This window comes from Hypanus sabinus, chromosome 26 (assembly GCF_030144855.1).
Source record: "Hypanus sabinus isolate sHypSab1 chromosome 26, sHypSab1.hap1, whole genome shotgun sequence".
NCBI lineage: Eukaryota > Metazoa > Chordata > Chondrichthyes > Myliobatiformes > Dasyatidae > Hypanus > Hypanus sabinus.
In genome coordinates, this window is record NC_082731.1 from 46,910,221 (window position 1) to 46,934,743 (window position 24,523).

The 24,523-nt window shown below is 47.0% G+C and overlaps 1 protein-coding gene across 1 annotated transcript in view; it reads left to right on the top strand.

The window, feature by feature from the left end:
* LOC132381785 (synaptosomal-associated protein 25) overlaps positions 1-24,523 on the top strand; it is a 202,991-nt gene that overhangs the window by 164,018 nt on the left and 14,450 nt on the right. Inside the window, exon 5 of the mRNA XM_059951351.1 lies at positions 16,777-16,894. Coding sequence (XP_059807334.1) covers positions 16,777-16,894 — 118 coding nt within the window. The remainder of the gene's footprint in view (positions 1-16,776; positions 16,895-24,523) is intronic.

The following is a 24,523-nucleotide window of genomic DNA, read 5'->3' on the forward strand; positions in this document are numbered from 1 at the left end:
ACTACCACACTGGTCCCACCTCTGACCTTCAGCCTCCCATGTATGGTTCCCATACCCAGTTACATAACCCACTTTCATTCAGGACTGTATTTTGCTCACTCTTCATTCCTACCTTTTGGTTAGACACTTGAAGGTTAGACATCCACCAGCATCTCAACACTATTCCCTTAAAATTACCACTATGCCCATGGCCTTGATCTCATCAAGGTTTTTAACTACACCTATCTAGTCCCGCATCAATATCAGAATCCTGGAATCGTAGATTGTACAGGTTTAAGAGCAAGCCCCTTATGCCTATGATGGACCCAGTTAAACCCCCCTCAGCCTTTTCCCCTTAAGATCGCAAGTTTACATCTTCTTGAGCCAGCAGATCTAGATCTTGGCAACCTGCAGCTGAATAAAAAGGGATAACTTGAATGTTGAGTCCCAAAACAGCCAAGTTCCATCATTCTCCCTTCCAGGTCTTCCAAAAACTGTCCAGCCACCCTGCCCAATTGTCCTGGACAATGGTCTCAGTGGAGGTTTCCCACTGATACATGTAATTCTACAGCTGGGACAGTGAAAGGGGATTATTGCTTCTCGTTCTCTACCAGATATGCTGATTGTCCAGGACAATGGGCTCAGTGGTGGTTTCTCACCAATGTATTTAATCCCACTGCTGGGACAGTGAAAATGGATTATTGTCGCTTGTTCTATAAGATCTGAAGGTGAGTGAGATGGACACTGACCATTACAAGTGGAAAGTGCAATGTTGCTCAGCACCCCAGTCCAAACATTCACCAATAATCACAATAGTAAACACAGGAGGTTCTGCAGACGCTGGAAATCCAGAAAAACATACACAAAGTGAGGGTAGAAACAGGATGATTTGGCAGATAAATGCATGGCTGAGAACCTGGTGCAGGGGGTAGGACTTCATGTTCTTCGATCGTTGGGACCTCTTCTGGGGGAGGTATAACCTGTACAAAAGGGACGAGTTGCACCTGAATCCGAGGGGGACCAATGTCCTTGTGGACAGGTTTGTAAGCTGTTGAGGAGGGTCTAAACTAATTTGGCCTGGGGATGGGAACTCAAAGGAACTGAAAGGACTCAGGATAGGAAAGATGGTAACAAGGCAAAAATTAGGCTCTCAGGAAGATTGGGTAGATGATAGGGCAAAATTGCAGGCGGCAGGGTGAGTATCTGTGCATTAGGAAAGCAGATTCAAACGGGGTAGCAAATACAGTAAAAGTGTTACATCTCAATGCACAGAGTACAAGAAATAAGGTGGATGAAACACAGTCCTCCTGGACTATTACAGATTGTCAGGTATGATGTCGTTGACATCACTGAATCATGGGTGAAGGATGGTTGTAGTTGGAAGCTGAATACCCAAGGTTACAAATTGTATCGGAGGGATAAGAAGGTAGGCAGAGGGGGTGGTATGGCTCTGCTGGTAAAGAATGGCATCAAATCATTAGAAAGATGTTGAATCCTTATGGGTTAAGTTAAGAAACTGCAAGAGTAAAAGGATTCTGATGGCCTCCCAACAGCAGCTGGGATATGGATCACAGATCATGATGGGAAATAGAAAAGGTGTGGCAAAAGAGCAATGTAATGATAGTCATTGGAGAATTTAACATGTAGATCAATTGGGAAAATTAGGTTGGTAATGGATCTCAAGAGAGTGAATGTGTTGAATGCCTAAGAGACGGCTTTTTAGAGCAGTTTGTCATTGAGCCTACTAGGGGATCAGCTGTACTGGACTGGCTGTTATGTAGTGAACTGGAGTAATTAGGGAGCTTAAGGTAAAGGAACCCTTAGGAGACAGTGATCACAATATGATTGAGTTAAACTTAAAATTTGATAGGGAGAAAGTAAAGTCTAACATAGCAGTATTTCAGTGGAGTAAAAGAAATTACACAGGTATGAGAGAGGAGTTGGCCAAAGCAAATTGGAAAGAGATGCAGTAATGGCTTGAGTTTCTGGGGGGAAATGAGAAAGGCACAGGATAGATATATTCCAAAAATAAAGAAATATTCAAATGGAAAAATAGTACAACCGTGGCTGACAAGAGAACTCAAAGCTAATGTAAAAGCGAAAGAGAAGGCATAGAACAACACAAAAATTAGTGGGAAGATAGAAGAATGGGAAGCTTTTAAAAACTTGCAGAAAATAACTAAAAGACTCATTAGGTGAAAAAAGATTAAATATAAAAACAAGCTAGCAAACAATATGAAGGTGGATAGAAAAAGCTTTTTCAAGTATATAAAAAGTAAAAGAGAGATGACAGTGGATATAGGACTGCTAGAAAATGAGGCAGAAAATGTCGGGGAACAAGGAGATGGCAGATGAACTAAGTGAGTATTTTACATCAGTCTTCACTATGGAAGACACTAGTAGTTGAAGGGTGCGAGGGAAGAGAAGTGAGTACAGTTATTATTACAAGAGAGAAGGTGCTCAAAAAGCTGAAAGACCTAAGGGTACATAAGTCATCCAGACCAGATGAACTGCACCCTAAGTTTCTGAAAGAGGTAGTGGTAGAGATTGTGGAGGCATTTAGTAATAATGTTTCAAAAATCATTGGATTCCGGCATGGTTCAAGAGGACTGGAAAATTGCAAATGTCACTCCACTCTTTAAGAAAGGAGGGAGGCAGCAGAAAGGAAACTATAGACCTGTTAGCCTGACCTCAGTGGTTGGGAAGATGTTGGGGTCAATTGTTGAGGAGGAGATTATGGAGTACTTGGTGACACAGGACAAGATAGGGCAAAGTCAGCATGGCTTCCTTAAGGGAAAATCTTGCCAGACGAACTTGTTGGAATTCTTTGAGATTACAAGTAGGATAGATAAAGGGGAGCATTAGATGTTGTATATTTGGATTTTCAGAAGGTCTTTGACAAGGAGTCACACATAACACTGCTTACCCAGTTAAAAGCCCATGGTATTACAGGAAAAGTACTGGCATGGTTAGAGCATTGACTAATTGGTAGGAGGCAGTGGTTGGCTGTCCGTGATTAGTGGTGTTTTGCAGGGGTCGGTGTTGGGTCCACTTCTTTTCATGATTTAAATGATGAAATAGATGGCTTTGTTGCCTATTTTGCGGGTGATATGTAGAGGGGCAAGCAGTGTTTAGGAAACAGGAAGTCTGCTGAAAGACTTAGACAGATTAGGAGAATGGGCAAGAAAGATGCAAATGAAATACAATGTTGGAAAATGCATGGTCATGCACTTTGGTAGAAGAATTAAATGTGCAGACTATTTTCTAAACGAGGAGAAAATCCACAAAATCTGAGATGCAAAGGGAGTATGTGTGAAGATCACCCTAAAAATTAACTTGCAGGTAGAGTTAGTGGTGAGGAAGGCAAATGCAATGTTAGCATTCATTTCAAGAGGTCTAGAATACAAGAGCAGGGATGTGATGCTGAGGCCTTATAAGGTATTGGTGAGGCCTCATCTTGAGTATTGTGAACAGTTTTGGACTCTTCATCTAAGAAAAGATGTGCTGCATTGGAGAGGGTTCCGAGGAGGTTCACAAGGATGATTCTAGGAATGAAAGGGTTATCATATATTTGATGGCTCTGGGTCTGTACTTTCTGGATTTCGGAAGGATGAGGGGAGATCTCATTGAAACCTATCAAATGTTGAAAGGCCTACAGAGTAGATGTGGAAAGGATGTTTCCTGAGATGGGGGAGTCTTGCACAAGAGGACACAGATTCAGGATAGAGGCGTCCACTTAAAACAGATATGGAGAAATTTTGTTAGCCAGAGGGTGGTGAATTTGTGGAACTTATTATCACAGGCAGCTGTGGAGGCCAAGTCATTGGGTGTATTAGATTGATAGTTCTTGATTGGACACAGCGTCAAAGGTTATGGGGAGAAGGCCAGAGTTTGGGGATGAGGAAGGATCAGCTATGATTGAATGGCAGAGCAGACTCAATGGTCCAAATGGCCTAATTCTGCTCCTATGCCAAGTGGTCAAAATGATGGAGGAATCAAGCAGGCCAAACAGCCTCTATGGCAGAGGTTCCCAACCTTTTTTATGCCATGGACCAATACCATTAAGCAAGGGGCCCATGGACCCCAGGTTGGGTTTCCATGAAGACGAAAACATAGTCAACATTGTGGGCCAAGACGCTTCACCAGGACTAGAAAAGAAGGGGAAGAAGACAGAATAAGAAGGTGGGCTGAGGGAAAGAATTTCAAGAGGACAGGTGATAGGTGAAGCCAGATGAGAAGGAAAGTGGACGAGCGGGGGAAGAGCAGGTGAAATGAGAAGCTGGGAGGTAATATATTGAAGAGCTAAAGGATTAGTCTGACAGGAGAGGATAGTAGACAATGGGAGAAAAGGAAGGAAGAGGGGTAGCAGCAGTGAGGTGATGGACAGGTGAGGAGAAGGGTATGGGTAAGAAGGGAGCCAAATGGGGAACTGAAAGAAAGAAATGAGGGTAAGTTTACCAGAAGTTCGAGAAACCAATATTCATGCCATCACCAGAAGGAATATGAGATGTTGCTCCTCCAACCTGAGTGTGGCCTCATCATGGTAGTTGAGGAGGCCATGGACTGAAATGAAATTATGGGAATGGAAAGAGTTAAAATGGCTGGCCATTGCAAAATCCCCTCTGTTGTGGTGACTGAGCAATGGTGCTCAACAAAGCAGTCCAACAATCTAAATCACATGTCTACAATGTAGATAGTTTATTAACTTTGGTTTGCTTGGAAACCTATTGTGTTTACGACACTCAAATGTTGAGTGCATCAAAGGCTCGTTTGACAGGGTAGGGTTACATCAGTGGCTTGATCACAGTGGATTCCTGTTGGGATTCCTCACATGCTGCTCAGCTTTGGCTCCACTGTACATGGTTTGGCTTTGACTGGTTCCCCAACTGGAATTGCATCCAATCAGGTGGAGGGCACGATGGAGGGGGCTACAATTGGCTGGTGATGCTGACAGGGTAGGTGAAAGAGTAGGCTCCAATCACAGAACTCCCATTACAGAAAGACGAAGCAAGGCTTAACACAAGAGGGGGAGGTAGGGGCTTGACACAGCCAGAGTCCTCAGCTTCTCTCTGGAGCAGCTCCTTTATCTCCCTTCAGTTTCCTTATTTCTGAAGTTCCACTGGGCCAGGTAGGTAAACCAGGTTAAAGCTGAGCCGACAAACCTCATTGTAACACCATGGAACCAGACTCTTCACCCCACCATCTACACTGACCATCCACCGCCACAAATCCAGCACGATCATAGGAACACAGAAAACCTACAGCACAATACAGGCCCTTCAGCCCACAATGCTGTGCTGAACATGTACTTTAGAAATTACCTCAGGTTACCCATAACCCTCTACTTTTCTAAGCTCCATGTACCTGTCCATGAATCTCTTAAAAGACTCTATCATATCCACCTCCACCACCGTTGCCAGCAGCCTATTCCATGCATTCACCTCTCTCTGGGTAAAAAACTTACTTCAGACATCTCCTCTGTACTTACTTCCAAGCACCTTAAAACTGTGCCCTCTTATGTTAGCCATAAAAGCCTCTGACTATTCACATGATCATCATCAAAATGCCTTTCATCATCTTATACACCTCTATCAGGTCGCCCCTCATCCTCTGTCGCTTCAAGGAGAAAAGGCCGAGTTCACTCAACCTATTCTCATAAGGCATGCTCCCCAATCCAGGCAACATACTTATAAATCTCCTCTGCACTCTTTCTATAGTTTCCACATCCTTCCTGTAGTGAGGCAACCAGAACTGAGCATGTACTCCAAGTGGGTCTGACCAAGGCCCTAAATAGTTGTAACATTACCTCTCGGCTCTTAAACTCAATCCCATGATTAATGAAGGCCAATACACTGTATGCCTTCTTAACGACAGAGTCAACCTGCGTAGCAGCTTTATGCATCCTCTGGACTCGGATCCCAAGATCCCTCTGCAGCATCTACAGAGTCAGTCCTGATGAAGGTTCTCAGCCTGAAACGTTGACTGTTTATTCCTTTTCATTGATGCTGCCTGACATGATAAGTTCCTCCAGCATTTTGTGTGTGTTGCTTTGGATTTCCAGCACCTGCAGATTTTCTCACATTTGTAAGATCGGTCAGTTTTGGTCAGAGCCAGCCCAAGCGGAAGTCCTTCAGCCACCACAGCAGTGACAACTGCATTGAAGACTCAGTAGCATCCTGCACAACGCTCCACATTTGTGTCCAGCCTCTCCTTGCCAACCTACCTTTCCATGCCGAATCAAGGTTGGCATTAGTGTGCCAACTCTGCCTGTGCCCCAGTCTCAATATGCTCTTTGAGGTCCCACATCTACTCAGGGATACAGAATCTCCAAAGGTCCGGGCTGTTGGCGCAAAGACCTAAAATCAAATTTTGCCACCGTGACTCGTAGACTCCTTTATCTATAATACATATCAATCACAATGCCTGTGAACCAACCAGATTGTCATTAAAAAAATTCCATTTGCATTACCACTGTGAGTAGTCACCACTCTTACACAGTCTGGTTACACGTGACTCCAGGCTCAGTGGCGTGTCCCACCTCTAGCCACTCTCTGAAATGGTCCAGCAAGCTCTTTTGTTCAGTGGCAGTCTGGAAACAGCATTGCCATCGAAGCCCACGTCCTGCAGACAAGGAGGAGACAAAGGCTGTCAGTGGCTGTGGAGATGGTTTGCTGGCCCGTCAACGGGTGAGGACGAAAAGGCTGACTCGAGAGCCTTCTTGCATAAGATGACACTGTTATCGGCCTGAGGGGTCATTGTCATTGAGGACAAAGGTCCTCAGCCAGAAATGTTCGATGTACAAACACAAAGGGTTAAAGAGAGGATGCCATCTCACACTGGGAGTGATGTGGGTCCAGCTGCACAGAATCTGGTTAGACTAGCCCCCGGTTGGGCTGAATGGCCTGTTTCTGTGCTAGATAATGGACCAAACAGCTCAGAACATTAGACCTTAGCCCAAACAAGCTTGGTTCTGATTTTTGCTCTGCACAAGTCTCCAGCTTCTCACGCAATCAGAACAGCTATATCCTTTCTCATACACTTATCTGGTTTTTCCTCAAACACATTGAAATCACACCATGTGGTATCATGTTACACATTACCTCCAGGGAGTTTGTCCTTGGCACCATGAGTCAGGTAATTTTAACATCTCTCACGTAGCATGCAGTTGGGTTGGTGATTTCTGGAAGGATCAGGCTGGGCCATAAAACCTGAGGCTGAGGAATGCCCCAGTTAGGAGTAACTGGAATACTTGGTGAGATGTCATACCAGCAAGTGAGGGGTTTTTTTTACATGGTGCAGGAAGGTTAATCTCAGCCTCGCTTTCCCACCTGCCAGCTGGGCAGCTTCCCTCACATGCCAACGTTCTTCACAGCAGTACTCTGAGCAAACCTGGGTAAGGGGGCACTGTGGATGTGCCTGTACCTGTACCTGTCTGCACCCCCCCCCCGGAAATGCTGATCACTACGTCAGTCCCACAGTCCAGGGGTTTCCAAGGACAGCTCGTGGAAGCCAGAACGAAGCCTGCAGAAAGAAGGAACAACTGCAAACCTAAGAGTAAAGCCAAACCTCTAACCAAGCGTCTGGGGAGGTAAAGGCAGAATTTCAATCAGTCTCACACCTCACCACAGACGGACCCATCTCTGGCAGCTTGGCACAGGTAGCCATCACCCCCTGCGTGGTCAATTCACCCCTCAGATTGCCTTTTAATTTCTCCCCTCTCACCTTAAACCTTGTTCTGGACTCCTCTGCCCTGGGAGGGAGGCTCTCAAACTGTTCTAAATCTGTATATAGCCATCCCTCAGCTTCCTCATCCATCACAGTGAGAGTAAACCCTGTCTCTCCTCGTCACTAGACAGATTGACCACACAAAAATGCCGTTCACATGCAGGGCAGCACCGTGGCACTGCGGTTAGCGCATCACTTCACAGCACCAAGCGATTACGGTTCGATTCCCGCTGCTGCCTGTTATTCTCCCCGTGACCTCATACACAGTGAGCTGTGGGCATGATATGCTGGTGCCAGAAGTGGGGTGACACTTCCTTGTTGATTTGAATCGACACAAATAAAGCATTTCAAAACTCACAGTTCGAAGTATGTGTACATTATACAAACTTGAAATTTGTCTCCCAAAAGGCAGCCAAAAAACAAAAAGAACCCATTAATAAAAACAAAGACTGTTAAAAAAAACAAACACTAAATGCAAGCAAATAGTGTTGCGAACTGAGACGCAACCTTCATCATTGTTCAACTTCTGTCAAGGAGAAGTTGTACCTCACCCTTGTTAGGCCACATCTGGAATATGCAGATGCTGCTTGGGACCCATACACAAGCAAAAACACTACTTCCATCGAGTGAGTCCAAAGGCAGGCAGCACGATTTCTCACGAAAACCTATGAGAGAGAAGCAAGTGTTACCCCACTTTTGAATTCATTAAAGTGGAGCTCTGTCCAAGATAGACGTGAAGCACACTGTCTGACCTGTTTTTGCAAGATGTTAAATGGTCAGCTTGACATAGACTACCAATCCTACACCAAACACAAACCTATTAGGAGCAGACGAGGGCACTCAATTCAATTTGAAATACAAACACAAGTCAGATGTGTACAGCAATTCATTCTTCCCCCGCACAATTAAAGCATGGAATAATCTTCATCCTTCCATAGTCACACAATCAAACCCAATTAAATTTAAGACAGCTCTTCTTCTTCAAAAATCTCCTTCTTAAGTCCACCCTCCGCCACCTCCAGTTTAAATTCCATGCGGAATATTTTGGAGGACCAAGAACCAGGAAGTCCGGTCTACAAAAAGAGTCAGTCCACAGACCCTTAGTTCAGAACAGAACTGGCCCACCTCTCACCTCGGGCATGACGCCCTGGCCTTCTCGATAGGGCCTGGCGCCTAAGTCATTGCCCAAGCTTCGGGTTCAGTCACCTTGACACGCTCAAGGGCCAGGACCCCATCACCTCGATTTGGCCTGTACCCGACCTTTCTGATGCGGCCTGGCATGTTTCGATGTTCCACTGTACACGTGACAAATAAAGCTAATCTTTAATCTTTAATTTGGGGGAGGGGAGCAAAAGGAAATCTAGTTAAGGTGATTATAGCCAGAGGAACAGGTACAACTCCATATCTACAACTATCCAGAGGTGGCAGTGCCAGGCTTTAGACCATGATTTATCTATTATTTCATTTAGAATGTGGAGCGGGATAGGCCTAACAATCCCAATTTAATTCTAGTCTAATCACGGGACAATTTGTAATTAACCTACCAACTGGTATGTGGGAGGAAACCGGAGCACCTGGAGGAAACCCACGTGGTCCACAGAGAGGATGTACAAAATCCTTACAGGTGGCGGCGGAATTGAATTCCAAACTCCAGACTCCAGAGCTGTAAGCGTGTCACTATTGCCCTTCCGTGGGGAGGGCAATCTATGTGTTGTTGCTCACAGAGAGGAACCTTTGTTGTCGCTATAATCAGGAGTGGATGCTTCCAAGGATCTTGAAGTGTTGTGAAAGTGTAAAAGCATTCGTAAAAGTATCTAAATTGTTATAAGGCATAAATTAACATTAAGAGTAAAAATTAGTGCTATGGGTGGGAAAGCTTTCAATTCATTGGGGGCTAAGCAGGGGAGTTTCACTTTAACAGTGACAGAGGTAGATATTAATGATGAGGGCACACAGGAAGATTCAAAGAATTGGGTCAAAAGAAGTAATTTCTTCAGGGAGTAGAGAATTACGCGAGTGCCCAGAACAACGGAAATATTGCAAATATCATGGGGACTTAAAGAAACAAGAGGGAAGTGTAAAATATATGATGTTTAAAAAATATGTTATATATTTTATTCTTACAACTGCTGCCAGAGCTTGGTTCTAAGAGGCTGTGATTGAGAATGGAAGGAGATTTATGAGAAATGGGCAAATTGGATTAGAAGGGAGAATGACTGTAGAACTAAACAACTTTGGAGCAGAATTAGGCCATTCAGCCCATCGAGTCTTAGCCATTATTCGATCATGACCGATTTATTATACCTTGCAACCCCATTCTCCTGCTTTCTCCTCAGAACCTTTGATGTCCTGTCTAATCAGGAACCTATCTACCTCCAACTTCAATATGTATACCTAATGACTTGGCCTCCACAGCTAACTGTGACAATGAATACCACAGATTCACCACCCTGGTGATATAAAGGTTGAAAAGTTTGATATAAAGATTCATTTGCTTGCGGGTGTTCACAGTAAATACAAGAAGCAATAGAACCAATGAAAGACCATGTCCAACAGGACAGACAAACAACTAATGTGCAAGAGGCAACAGACTGTGCACACTGAAAAAAAGGGAATAAGGAGAATAATAAATAAGTAAGCAATAAATATTGAGAACATGAAACAGAATCAGGTTTAATATAACCAGCATATGTTGTGAAATTTGTTGTCTTTGTAAATATATATATGTATAAAATAGTTAAATTAAATAAATAGTGCAAAAAGAGAAATAATTATTGCGGTAGTATTTATGGGTTCAGTGTCCATTCAGAAATCTGATGACAGAGGGGAAGAAGCCGTTTCTGAAACATTGAGTGTGTGTCTGCAGGCTCTTGTACCTCCTCCTTGATGGTAGCAGTGAGAAGAGGGATTGTCCTGGGTCATTCCATAGGTTGTGGGAACAGTTGAGTGATGGGACACACACACTGTCAGTACTGTAGAATAACATAGGACTGTTGGCTCAATGCTTTTACGAGGCAGAACGCCAGGAGAAACTCTCCTGAAAAGCACAGTCCAGGACCAAGCGTCCCGCAGACAACTCCTAGGTGAAATGGGCACTGATTTACCTTAGCCCACCCACTACCGGATATAAGCATCAAGTTGAAATGTAGTGATTGGTATCCCATTGATACCAAAATGAACTTAATACACAGACCTTCCTAAATATCAGCCATTCTGCCCACTCTCATCTCATGAAAGATTTGATATTGACACATTCATCCAGCCAGCATAACTGAATGTTCATCATGATAAGATAACAACAGTGGAGAGAAGAGTTTATTTCATAGAGCATGGATCTATCAGGTATACATAAATGTCACTATAGTTCTCCAGGGCATTTATAAAATGAATAATCCTCCATTACAGCTTTAATGGTTAGCGGTGTGAAACGTCTCCCTATTTGACCCATCGAAACCCCCTGACCAGTGAATGCTAATTCAACCACCAGCCAGTTCAAAGTTCAAAGTACGTTTACTTCCAAAATCTATTCTGTATTCACCCTTGAGATTTGACTTCGTGTAGGCACAAAACAAACGCAATAGAACACATTAAAAATACCACACAGACAAAAATGGACGAACATCCAATGTGCAAAGAAAAGAACAAAAAATCAACAGGTAACACACTGAACCAGAATGGCAGAGTCCCCGAAAGAAGTCCACGACTACAGAGCCAGTTCACCATTAAGATTGGTGACGCTGGTGCAGGAGCCCAATGGCTGCAGGCCACACCCACACAACGGTTCAGGGTTGGAGAGAGTGAACCCGGCGTGGGAGCCCGGTGGCTACAGGCCACAGCCACACAACGGTTCAGGGTTGGACAGAGTGAAGCCGGTGTGGGAGCCCGATGGCTACAGGCCACAGGTACACAACGGTTCAGGGTTGGAGAGAGTGAACCCGGTGTGGGAGCCCGGTGGCTACAGGCCACAGCCACACAACGGTTCAGGGTTGGAGAGAGTGAAGCCGGTGTGGGAGCCCGGTGGCTACAGGCCACAGCCACAACACGGATCAGGGTTGGAGAGAGTGAACCCGGTGTGGGAGCCTGGTGGCTACAGGCCACAGCCACAACACGGATCAGGGTTGGAGAGAGTGAACCCGGTGTGGGAGCCCGGTGGCTACAGGCCACAGGTACACAACGGTTCAGGGTTGGAGAGAGTGAACCCGGTGTGGGAGCCCAGTGGCTACAGGCCGCAGCCACACCACGGTTCAGGGTTGGAGAGAGTGAACCCGGTGTGGGAGCCCGGTGGCTACAGGCCACAGCCACAACACGGATCAGGGTTGGAGAGAGTGAACCCGGTGTGGGAGCCCGGTGGCTACAGGCCGCAGCCACAACACGGATCAGGGTTGGAGAGAGGGAACCCGGTGTGGGAGCACGGTAGCTACAGGCCGCAGCCACGCCACGGTTCAGGGTTGGAGAGAGTGAACCCGGTGTGGGAGCCCGGTGGCTACAGGCCACAGCCACACAACGGTTCAGGTTTGGAGAGAGTGAAGACCGTGTGGGAGCCCGGTGGCTACAGGCCACAGCCACACAACGGTTCAGGGTTGGAGAGAGTGAAGCCGGTGTGGGAGCCCGGTGGCTACAGGCCGCACCCACAACACGGATCAGGGTTGGAGAGAGTGAACCCAGTGTGGGAGCCCGGTGGCTACAGGCCACAGGTACACAACGGTTCAGGGTTGGAGAGAGTGAAGTCGGTGTGGGAGCCCGGTGGCTACAGGCCACAGCCACACAACGGTTCAGGGTTGGAGAGAGTGAAGCCGGTGTGGGAGCCCGGTGGCTACAGGCCACAGCCACACAACGGTTCAGGGTTGGAGAGAGTGAAGCCGGTGTGGGAGCCCGGTGGCTACAGGCCACAGCCACACAACGGTTCAGGGTTGGAGAGAGTGAAACCGGTGTGGGAGCCCGGTGGCTACAGGCCACAGCCACACAACGGTTCAGGGCTGGAGAGAGTGAAGCCAGTGTGGGAGCCTGCTGGCTACAGGCCACAGCCACACAACGGTTCAGGGTTGGAGAGAGTGAAGACCGTGTGGGAGCCCGGTGGCTACAGGCCACAGCCACACAACGGTTCAGGGTTGGAGAGAGTGAAGACCGTGTGGGAGCCCGGTGGCTACAGGCCACAGCCACACAACGGTTCAGGGTTGGAGAGAGTGAAACCGGTGTGGGAGCCCGGTGGCTACAGGCCACAGCCACACAACGGTTCAGGGTTGGAGAGAGTGAAGACTGTGTGGGAGCCCGGTGGCTACAGGCCACAGCCACACAACGGTTCAGGGTTGGAGAGAGTGAACCCGGTGTGGGAGCCCGGTGGCTACAGGCCACAGCCACACAACGGTTCAGGGTTGGAGAGAGTGAAGACCGTGTGGGAACCCGGTGGCTACAGGCCACAGCCACACAACGGTTCAGGGTTGGAGAGAGTGAAGCCGGTGTGGGAACCCGGTGACTACAGGCCACAGGCACACAACGGTTCAGGGTTGGAGAGAGTGAACCCGGTGTGGGAGCCCGATGGCTACAGGCCACAGCCACACAACGGTTCAGGGTTGGAGAGAGTGAACCTGGTGTGGGAGCCCGGTGGCTACAGGCCGCAGCCACACCACGGTTCAGGGTTGGAGAGAGTGAACCTGGTGTGGGAGCCTGCTGGCTACAGGCCACAGCCACACAACGGTTCAGGGTTGGAGAGAGTGAAGCCAGTGTGGGAGCCCGGTGGCTACAGGCCACAGCCACACAACGGTTCAGGGTTGGAGAGAGTGAACCCGGTGTGGGAGCCCGGTGGCTACAGGCCGCAGGTACACAACGGTTCAGGGTTGGAGAGAGTGAACCCGGTGTGGGAGCCCGGTGGCTACAGGCCACAGCCACACAACGGTTCAGGGTTGGAGAGAGTGAAGCCGGTGTGGGAACCCGGTGACTACAGGCCACAGGCACACAACGGTTCAGGGTTGGAGAGAGTGAACCCGGTGTGGGAGCCCGATGGCTACAGGCCACAGCCACACAACGGTTCAGGGTTGGAGAGAGTGAACCTGGTGTGGGAGCCCGGTGGCTACAGGCCGCAGCCACACCACGGTTCAGGGTTGGAGAGAGTGAACCTGGTGTGGGAGCCTGCTGGCTACAGGCCACAGCCACACAACGGTTCAGGGTTGGAGAGAGTGAAGCCAGTGTGGGAGCCCGGTGGCTACAGGCCACAGCCACACAACGGTTCAGGGTTGGAGAGAGTGAACCCGGTGTGGGAGCCCGGTGGCTACAGGCCGCAGGTACACAACGGTTCAGGGTTGGAGAGAGTGAACCCGGTGTGGGAGCCCGGTGGCTACAGGCCACAGCCACACAACGGTTCAGGGTTGGAGAGAGTGAACCCGGTGTGGGAGCCCGGTGGCTACAGGCCGCAGCCACAACACGGATCAGGGTTGGAGAGAGTGAACCCGGTGTGGGAGCCCGGTGGCTACAGGCCGCAGCCACAACACGGATCAGGGTTGGAGAGAGTGAAGCCGGTGTGGGAGCCCGGTAGCTACAGGCCACAGCCACAACACGGATCAGGGTTGGAGAGAGTGAAGCCGGTGTGGGAGCCCAGTGGCTACAGGCCTTAGAGAAGTTCAGGTTGAAAATGGTGCTGATGGTTGGAGGTCAGCTCCAGAGTGAGTTCAGTGTTGAGGCGAGGAAACCTGGAGAAGTGAGCTGAACATCAGCACTAAAGCATTGCTCTTTTTAACCTGGCTCAGCACTTAAGTTGGCCAAATATTGGTTTGGATTTTGCTCTCGCTCCCAGGAATCAATTTGTGCTGTACGGAAAAATACTGTAAACCACCCATTTGGCTCTGCTAGACCATGTCGTTAGTGTTATGGTCAGTTTGACCACGTCATTAGTGTTACGATCAGTTAGACTGTGTCGTTGGTGTTACGGTCATTTAGACCACGTCGTCAGTGTTATGTTCAGTTTGACCTCGTCATTAGTGTTACAGTCAATTTGACAGTATCGTCAGTGTTATGGTCAGTTTGACCAAGTCATTAGTGTTACGATCAGTTAGACTGTGTCATTAGTGTTATGGACAGTTAGACCATGCCATTGTGTTGTTTGTGCTATGGTCATTTAGACTGTGTCCTTAGAGTTATGTTCAGTTAGACCGTGACATTTCTGTTACGGTCAGTCAGACCACGTCATTAGTGTCATGGTCAGTTAAACCCTGTCATAGTGTTATGGTCAGTTAGACCATGCCGTTAGTGTTACAATCAGTTAGACCATGTTGTTAGTGTTATAGTCAGCTAGACCGCGTCCAAAACACCGTAAGACACAGGAACAGAATTAGGCCATCTGGCCCATCGTGTCTGCTCCGCCACTCAATCATGGCTGATCCTTTTCTCTATCTCCTCCTCAACCCCAGTTTCTGGCCTTCTCCCCGTAACCTTTGATGCCATGTCCAATCAAGAACCTATCAATCTCTGTCTTAAATACACCCAACGACCTGGCCTCCACAGCTGCATGCGGAAACAAATTCCCCAAATTCATCACCCTTTGGCTAAGAAATTTCTCCGCATCTCTGTTTTGAAAGGGTGCCCCTTTATCCTGAGTCTGTGCCCCCTCGTCCTAGACTCACTCTCCCCATCCTCTCCACATGTACTCTGTCTAGGCCTTTCAACTTTCAAAAGGTTTCAATGAGATCCGCCCCCCCCATCCTTCTAAATTGCAGTGAGTACAGATCCAGAGCCATCGAACATTCCTCGTATGATAACCCTTTCATTCCTGGAATCATCCTTGCATCATTTGTGTTATGGTCAGTTAGACCCTGCCATTAGTGTTATGGTCAGTTAGACTCTGCCATTAGTGTTATGGTCAGTTAGACCCTGCCATTAGTGTTATGGTCAGTTAGACCCTGCCATTAGTGTTATGCTCCCCCTTCCAATCCTTTTCATCTAACTGTCTTGCTATTCCTTTGCCGTATTTTTTCCCACCTTCCTCTTAAAAGCCTCCATGCCATTTACATCAACATCTCTGTTGGATCAAGACATACATTTCTAGCCACTCCAAATTTTTCCCAAGTTCTCTGTTGCTTTTCTTTCTGATGGTTTTAGTTCTCCACAGACAGACACCAATTTGAGATATGCATTGTTGAGATGGAATTGAAAATCCCGTTAGGAATGAACGGTATCTGATTGTTAATGTGGGTGGGGCAGGACAGACCTGAGAATCACCGCAGCATGTCAGGTGAAAATGAGGGGTTTAATGTTTTACTGAACGGCCTTTAAAGACTAGCAAGCGAGTCTCCCAGCAGGTATGAATTCAGGTTAGCCGAGTCGCATCAAATTTATAAAACTCATTGTCTCACCGTGGGCTAGTTTGACCATGAAATTAAGTACTTGAACATTGTTTTTTTTTAAACTAATCTTGGAGTTAAAGCATGTTCATGGGTCCAAATAGAAGAATTTGTTCTCTGGAACTGACTTTGGTTTATACTGAAACCACTAGGACAGGGGTTTCCAACCTGGGATCCACGGCTCCTTCAGTTAATGGTTGGGCTTCATGGCATAAAGAAGGTTTGGAACCCCTGATCTAGAGCTAACATCTCTGATGAGCCCGGACGTCCAAGCATCAAGATCCAGCACTTCACTACTGTTTATCCCTCAACCAGTGGATTTGGATTTGAAAGGGACTTTTGAGGTCTATTTAGGGTCTGTTAAGTCGAAATTATCTTGTGTCTATGTCCTGCTTGGTTTTTTTTTGTCTGTCTCTTTTCCTTTCCTTCACTCGAGCCTGTTTCTTCAGAGGGATGAGAGAGTCCCATACTGATTGTGGTGGTTCTAAAGCAGGGGCTCCCAACCAAAGGTCCAGAGACCCCTCGGTCAATGGTAGAGGCCCATGGCATGAAAAGAGTTGGGAACCCCTGCTCTAAAGGATACCGGCATTCATTTGAGATATAGATAGCTTAAAGCTCTCTTCGGTGAATACCTGTAGCCACGTTGCGAGAGCCGGTTCAATCCCGATCAGTTTGGGGCTCCAGCAACCCCTTGCTTGTGTGTTGTCATTGTCTGTGGAAACTAACTATCTTCCTCATTCAGAGCAATTGGAGAGGATTGAAGAGGGAATGGATCAGATCAATAAGGACATGAAAGAAGCAGAAAAAAATCTGTCGGATCTGGGCAAATGCTGTGGTCTTTGTTCCTGCCCCTGCAATAAGTAGGTGCCAACTGTCGGTCCCAGAGGCCGCCTTCCTGCCTGCCTGCCTGCCTGCATGCTGAGATAGCACGGTTCCATCTAGCTACTGACAGACTCATACACCAATAGCACTTTGAGAAGCAGTCTGCAAATATGCCCGTTTTTTCATTCCCTGAGAAATTAATTCCCAGTTTCCACCGAGATGCAAAGGAGCTGGAAATGAGCAGCTTGTCACTCTGGATCTGAAAGGGGAAAGACTAAAACAATCCTGTTATTTATCACCTTTGCAAGGTGCCAAGCTTTATCACGAGTGCTCAGTGCGACTATATATGACTCTGAACCTAGGGCCAAAATCTAAAATCATAAGAAATGCAGGAAATTTGGTTTAAAAACAGTGAGATTCAGCAGGTCAGGTAGTGTCCGTGGATGGAGAAACAGGTCTGATGAAGGGTCTCAGATTTGTGTGTTTTTCAGTCCATGGACACTGGTGATCCAAAGGTTGCTCAAAGACTCCTAAGCAGTGCCTCAGAGCAAGAGAGAGACGAGTAGATGCAGAAGGAATTATAGTAATTTAGACCTTCTCAGCTGATGGAAAGACTGTCAATGACAGACAATAAGATTAGTGACGTGCCCGAGCAAAGACCTCAAAGGGTTCTAGGGTTGAAGCATGTTACAATCAAAAGGGAGGAGGGAATCAATTAACAGATTTGAGCAGAATTTTAATATATATATTTGTTAGAATCAATGGGAATGAAGCAACTAAGGAGTGTGGTGTTGGTGTTGCAAAGAGTTCTGGTAATTAATTCTGTGACAACTGTTAATCAGGGAGGCAGGTTGCCTCTCTCACAGAAATAAGATCACTAACAACAAACTTCCTCACACTGAGCAAAGTGGCTGCCAGCTACATTCACAATGTTCTGCTTGCCGTATCATGGCAAACACTTGGTAAGGAAACAGCTCAAAGTGCACTTGGTGTCTCCCAAGATGTTCAAAGGTGATGAGCATTGTAACAAAGAACTTAACCACCCACTAGACAATAGAAACGTCAGCCATTTTTAAAGACTAGTTCTGAAGGGTTGAGAAAGCTAGGAATGAGAAGGGTCGATGGATCATTCGAGAAGGGAAAGTCATGGAGAGGAGACGTGTGAGGTAAGACCCGGACACAAATGTAATGGTTGGCTGATTGTATGCTGCTGCCAAGATATAGAGTACACAATAGCAGAATCTTTTGAATGGGCCTGTAGATTTATCCGTGACTATGTTCCTTTCAAATATGACATGCCTGGGAGCTTGAAGTCTGTGAACTTGCTCTTTTTTAGTGTGTTTGTATTGGTGTGGTTTCTATCTATTTCCCAGCAACCAGCTCCTATAAGAAAATAAATCTTACATTTACCTGTGCTTTTCACCATTTTAGGATACGTCAAAGTATTTTTCAAACAATGAGGTAACCATGTTGTCATGTAGGAGATGTGGTGGCCAACTTGCTCCTAACAAGATTGTACTGACACCAGTGTGATTGTGTCAGTCAGAGTAGTGCTGATTGATGAGGAGAACAGTACAGCACAGGAACATGGTGTGTCCTCCCCAAGCTCACCTTAAAATATGGCGAGGGCTTGGTGATAGGACTGCAGAAGGGTGAAGCTACAAGGTCAAGCAGTCTCAGTACTAACAAATCGAAACTGATCAAGAATGGCGGTGGCCATTAAGCAGCTGACAAGAGAAGAGGATCTCAGAACATCCCGATCCTCAACGAGGACCTAAACCTGCATTTCAGAAATGAACGTGAAGCCTGACACTGTGAACAGATTTTGACTCCTCCACCATCACAGAAGCTGTCCTTCAGCAAATTTAATTGTCTATTTTACACCAAGGAACAGCCAAAAGCACTGGACACAGCCAAGGCTACGAAACCAGACAACATTCTGTTTGTGGTCCTGAAGACGTGCACTGCCAAGCTGTTCTGCTCCCGTTACAAGACTAACATCAACCTGATAACACGGAAAGCTGGGTGGTGGGGGGGTGGGAGTAGAAGCTGGCGGGTGATAGGTGTGACCAGGTGAGGGAGAAAGCTGGGTGGTGGGGGGGTGAGAGTAGAAGCTGGCGGGTGATAGGTGTGACCAGGTGAGGGAGAAAGTTTGGTGGTGGGGGGGTGAGAGCAGAAGCTGGCGGGTGATAGGTGTGACCAGGTGAGGGAGAAAGCTGGGTGGTGGGGGGGTGAGAGTAGAAGCTGGCGGGTGATAGGTGTGACCAGGTGAGGGAGAAAGCTGGGTGGTGGGGGGGTGAGAGTAGAAGCTGGCGGGTGATAGGTGTGACCAGGTGAGGGAGAAAGTTTGCTGGTGGGGGGGTGGGAGCAGAAGCTGGCGGGTGATAGGTGTGACCAGGTGAGGGAGAAAGCTGGGTGGTGGGAGGGTGAGAGTAGAAGCTGGCGGGTGATAGGTGTGACCAGGTGAGGGAGAAAGTTTGGTGGAGGAGGGAGTGAGGATGAAGTGAGACACTGGCAGGTGATAGGTGGAAAAGGTAAAGGGCTGAAGATGAAGGAAGCTGGGAGAAAGAGAAGGAGGAGGGGGGCATCAGAGGGAGTTATCAGGTTCCCAGGAAGGACACTTTCTGGGTGCTTACATGGTCAAAGAGTCGCAAAGCAGCAGGGATCACAGAGGGGAAGCAGTGAGAGAGAGTTCCACTGAACTCCCATCGAAGAGAAGATTTAAACTTCTTCAGGGCAGTTGTATTTCAAAAAAACAATTTGCCAGGTATGTCTCATCCACAAAACTCCAAACAAATTCAGTTTGGCTAATTTCTGATTAACTGGTGTTCTCTTAACCAACAGCAAGGTGCCGTTGACAGCACTAACGTGCAGCACATGCTTTTCAATGGCCTGGTCTCAATACCCAGTTTTCATTTCACCAAGACTCAAGATTCAGATTTATTTATCATGTGACATTGAAACATACAGCAAAATGTGTAGAACAACAGACCTGAGGGTGTGCTGGACTGTGAGTGTGGTCACCCATTCCAACGCTATCATAACATTCCCACAATGCACAGCACACAGAACACAACAAGCAGGAAACACCAATAGCAAGACCAAGCCCCATTCCTCCCTTCCACTCACACACGTATGGAGTTTCTATCCTCACACCAAGCTTCCAGCAGACACAGACTGAAATATGCAGACTCTCAGGCCTCTGGTTCAGCCGCCAGGCCTCCATTCTCAGCATAGACCACAGGACATGTCGATCACCAAAGACTAGCCTCAAACTCTGGACACAGTTTAGGTCCTGCAGACACCAGGGTCTGACCTCCCCAGCAGACTCACAGTGATTCGCAGACTTGTCTCTGCCCAATGGGCCTAGGCTTCCAGGCTTCTGATTCGCACTCGGGCCTCAATCCTTGCCTTCAATCCCAGGACACGGTGATCACTAAACAGAGACTCAGATACAGTGCTCCGATCTCCTCAGGCAACCCGTGGGGGTTTCCAGACTCACCTGTGGCCAACAGGCCTTAACATCTGGACTTCCGATTTGAGCTTTGGGCTTCATCACAACTTGAGTCCAAACACAGACAAAAGAGTTCATATTCAGTGGTAAGGTGAGAATGACTGCTCTCCATGCCAAGATAACATGAAATGGTGAAGTATTATGCTTTATAACTCCAAAACATAAATCTATTGAAAGAAAAACACAGGAGAGCACAGGAGAACGTGTCTTAGTTTTGTTTTTTTACTTTAGCGAGGCACACACTTATGACGTATGCCATTCATGTACTTTTACATATAGCTTGTAATGAATTATTTAAACAAGCAAAGAATGCTTTATCAAATAATATATTACTCAAATATTACCAAAGTACTAAGTACACAACATACATCATGGAGGAGTACTGGTAAAGCTGTAGTCATTGAGGGAAAACACTCCAATGGGTGGAGTCACTCTTCTGACAAAGGGAAATGGTTGTGATTGTTGAGGGTTTTACATCCCGGTCTCAAGATCTAAGCCTATCTACCGTCATCAGTCATCAATCATCTTCCGTGCATCACAAGATGAGACGTGGGGACATTCACTGATTACTAGACAGTGTTCAATGCCATTCAAAACTCCTCATCAGCTGGAACGGCAAAGGCTGAAAAAAACATGGGGGCTTCTGCCCAGCTGGAATTCATATGCCAAGCTACACGCTGCCCTGACTTGCAAATACATCACTGTCCCTTCATCAGTGTCCTGGAACTTGCTCTCTAACAGCGCCCACACCTCAAGGGCTGCAGCAGATCAGAAAGACTCAGTCTGTGAACACCATGTCCCTTGATTGACTAAAGCAACACACCCACAGCACTTGGACAATGATGTAAAGTTACATTAGACCGCAGAACAGTGCAGTGCTGTACTGTTGTGTCAGCTTCCAACCTACTCCAAGAGCATTCTAACCCTTCATTTTTCTTTCATCCATGTACCAATCTAAGAATCTCTTAAAATTATCCTATTGTATCAGCCTCCAACAACAGTCCCAGCATTGCATTCCAGACATCCATCACTCTTTGAGTAATTCCCTCCCCAAAAGGGTCAGACAGTCTCTGTCAGCCCCCAAAGGATCACCATTGACTGGAAACTCTACGTGGACACTATGGCTACAAGTGCCAGCCGGTGGTGTAGTGGCATCAGCAATGGACTTTGAGGCGAGGGACCCGGGTTCAAATCTGGCCGGCTCCTTGCACACTCTCCATCCGTGCTGGGCAGACAAATGCTAAAGAACCAGCAGGGACGTTTCCTGATATGCCTCAATGCTTGGAGAGGAACAACAAATGGCTACAAGGACAGACTGGAGGCCGAGTATCCCGACTCACCTCACCACTTACAAGTCTGGCGTCTGATGGAATATGCTCCACTTGTCCAGAAGTTAATGTAGTGGTAGTCAGTAGTGTTATTCCTTAGTTAGTAGTGTTATTCCTTAGTTAGCCACTTCCAAGTGGGAGTCGTTCACATACGGTATAAGCCAGGGTTGTCAATAAAGTTCAGTTGAGTTTGAGGGATCTGGTGCGCTCACCATCCCTCTATAACAAACCAAACAGTCCAACAATGCACAAGAAACTTGACATCATCTAGAACAAAGCAAGCCACTGATTGGTGTCCCATCCGCCATTTTTAATGTTAACTCCCTGCACCACTGGCGTACCACAGCTGCAGTATGTGCGGCTACTCCAATAATATCTGCCAAACCCACAATCTATTGTCACTAGGAAGGAAAAGAAGACGTAGGTTCCCTTCGAAATTGGGTGCTATCCAGGCCTGGAAGTGTCACTGCTGTGTCTAAATTCCAGATCCTCCTCTACAGTCAGCTGAAGGACGCAGGCACAACCCACTAACTTCTCAAGGACAAGCAGGGTGGGCAGAAAAATGCCAGTCTTGTGAACAGTGTCCATATCCTGAAAAATGAATTAACGTTTTAAAATGTGGGTTATTAGAGGATAGAACACCACCACAATAAAGGCCTTTCAGCCCACGATGTTGTGCCTACCTTTTAACCTACTCTAAGATCAATGGAACCTTTCCCTCCTACATAGCCCTCCAGGCAGATTATCTCACAGCATCACTTTGAACAGGAGGATACCTCGAAATGTCGACTGCCTATTCCCCTCCATAGATGCTGCCTGGCCAGCTGAGTTCCTCCAGCACTTTGTCTGATTTCCAGCATGAGTGTAATTTCTTGTGTTTAGAGCATGTGAGCATGCAGTAAATGGAGCGGTGTGGACATTGTCTAGGCAGAAGGGATCAACTCCAAGTTTAATAGTTTGGCACAACACCTTGAGCCAAAGTTCCTGTTCCTGTTCTATGAAAACTACATAGAAATCCAATGTCACGTGAGGGTCTGTTTCACTTCTACAAGCAAAGAGCCTGTCCTTACTTCAACTAAGGGGTTGTGAGAGAGATGTCAGGGAACCTTCAAACTGCACAGGATGATAACGGGGGTGTGCGGTTCACGGGGAATAGGACAAGTTTAATGTGCCCCTTATTTTCACTGCCTGTGCTGAGAGAGAGAGACTGTCTGAGCCATGACTCTCTGAACAATGTACACTGCTCTCCCATTATCCTTGTTCCTTACGCACATTGAAACATTCGGCGGGGAGCGTCGTTTGTGTCAATGGTCGAGGGTGCGCTGGGGGCAGCCTGCAAGTGTGGCCTTGCTCCCATGGCCATAATCCGCTAACCCGACCCCTATGTCTTTGGAATGTGGGAAGAAGGTGGGAAGTGAACCCAGCATGCTGGTGAGGAATTGTGCTACACTAACCGCCGTACTACCTATAGGCCACTATCAAACACCCATGAGCGGTTAAAACCGACGCTGCATTTGTGGCTTCAAGCAGACAATTAGGGTGGAGGATGGGTGAGATTACAGTTCTGCAAACCCCCTCCCCCCCCCCCCAATTTCTGGCCCATGAAGGGCGATTCATTGTGACACTGGGTCTCCCTCTGACAATAGATTTACCAGGAGATATTTTTCACATTTATTTTGATATTTTCTTTTACTTTGTCTTTCTGTCTCTTAATTCTGTTCATTTTTTTATTGAGATATAGTGTGAAATAGGCCCTTCCAGCCCTTCAAGCCATGCTGCCTAACAACCCCTGATTTAACCCTAGCCTAATCATGGGACAATTTGTAACGACCAATTAACCTACCAACCGATACGTCTTTGGACTGTGAGAGGAAACAAGAGTGCCTGGAGAAACTGTCATGGTCATGGGGAGAACTTACAAACTCAGTGGGCATTGAACCTGGGTAAAGCATTGTGCTACCGTGCCACCCTATCTCTCCCTCTGAATCTAATCGTTCTCTTCCCTGACTGTATCTGTCCTCTTTCTGAATGGATCTCAGTTAGAATTAGCCATTGGAATTACTCCTTCTATATCTTTTGTTCTTAATCTCATTGGATAAAGAAGTTGGCTGTTGGCCATCGGTTAGCAAGCTCTTGGAGAACTCAGTTCCAGAAACATTTTTCCAAATGGAAAGATGAGGTAAACTCTTAGGGCATAATATGAGGTAAGTTTTGGGCCACACTGGGAAGCAGAGATAAAGGATGTTATCAGTTTTGATCTTTGGTGGTCTAGGCTGTCTATCTGTCACCCACATTATATCAGAGTGTAACCTAGTCCAGTGACAACAAATGGTTTCTCTAGAAGGAAATTCCTTAACTCTGCACAGGATGTAAATGGGATCTCTGTCTCCGTACCCACTCATTTCATAGTGTGGCCATGGTGCACAGCAGCCTGGAGAAGGCATGATCGACCATCGTATGAACAAATAACCCAAGGGCCCTGCCCAATCTCCACCAGGCTGCAGACTGAAGCAGAAATTTGGGAGCAGAAGATTGCAGGACTGGAAAATCGTCATTTTGGGCTTCAGTTCCTGGCGCAGTCTGTAAGGAGATTGTACGATGCTCCAGACCTGCGTGGGTTTCATAGAAACATAGTAACATAGAAACCCTACAGCACAATACAGGCTCTTCGGCCCACAAAGTTGTGCCGAACACGTCCCTACCTTAGAAATTACTAGGCTTACCTATAGCCCTCTATTTTACTAAGCTGCATGTACCTATCTAAAAGCCTCCTAAAAGACGCTATCGTATCTGCCTCCACCACCGTTGCCGGCAGCCCATTCCAC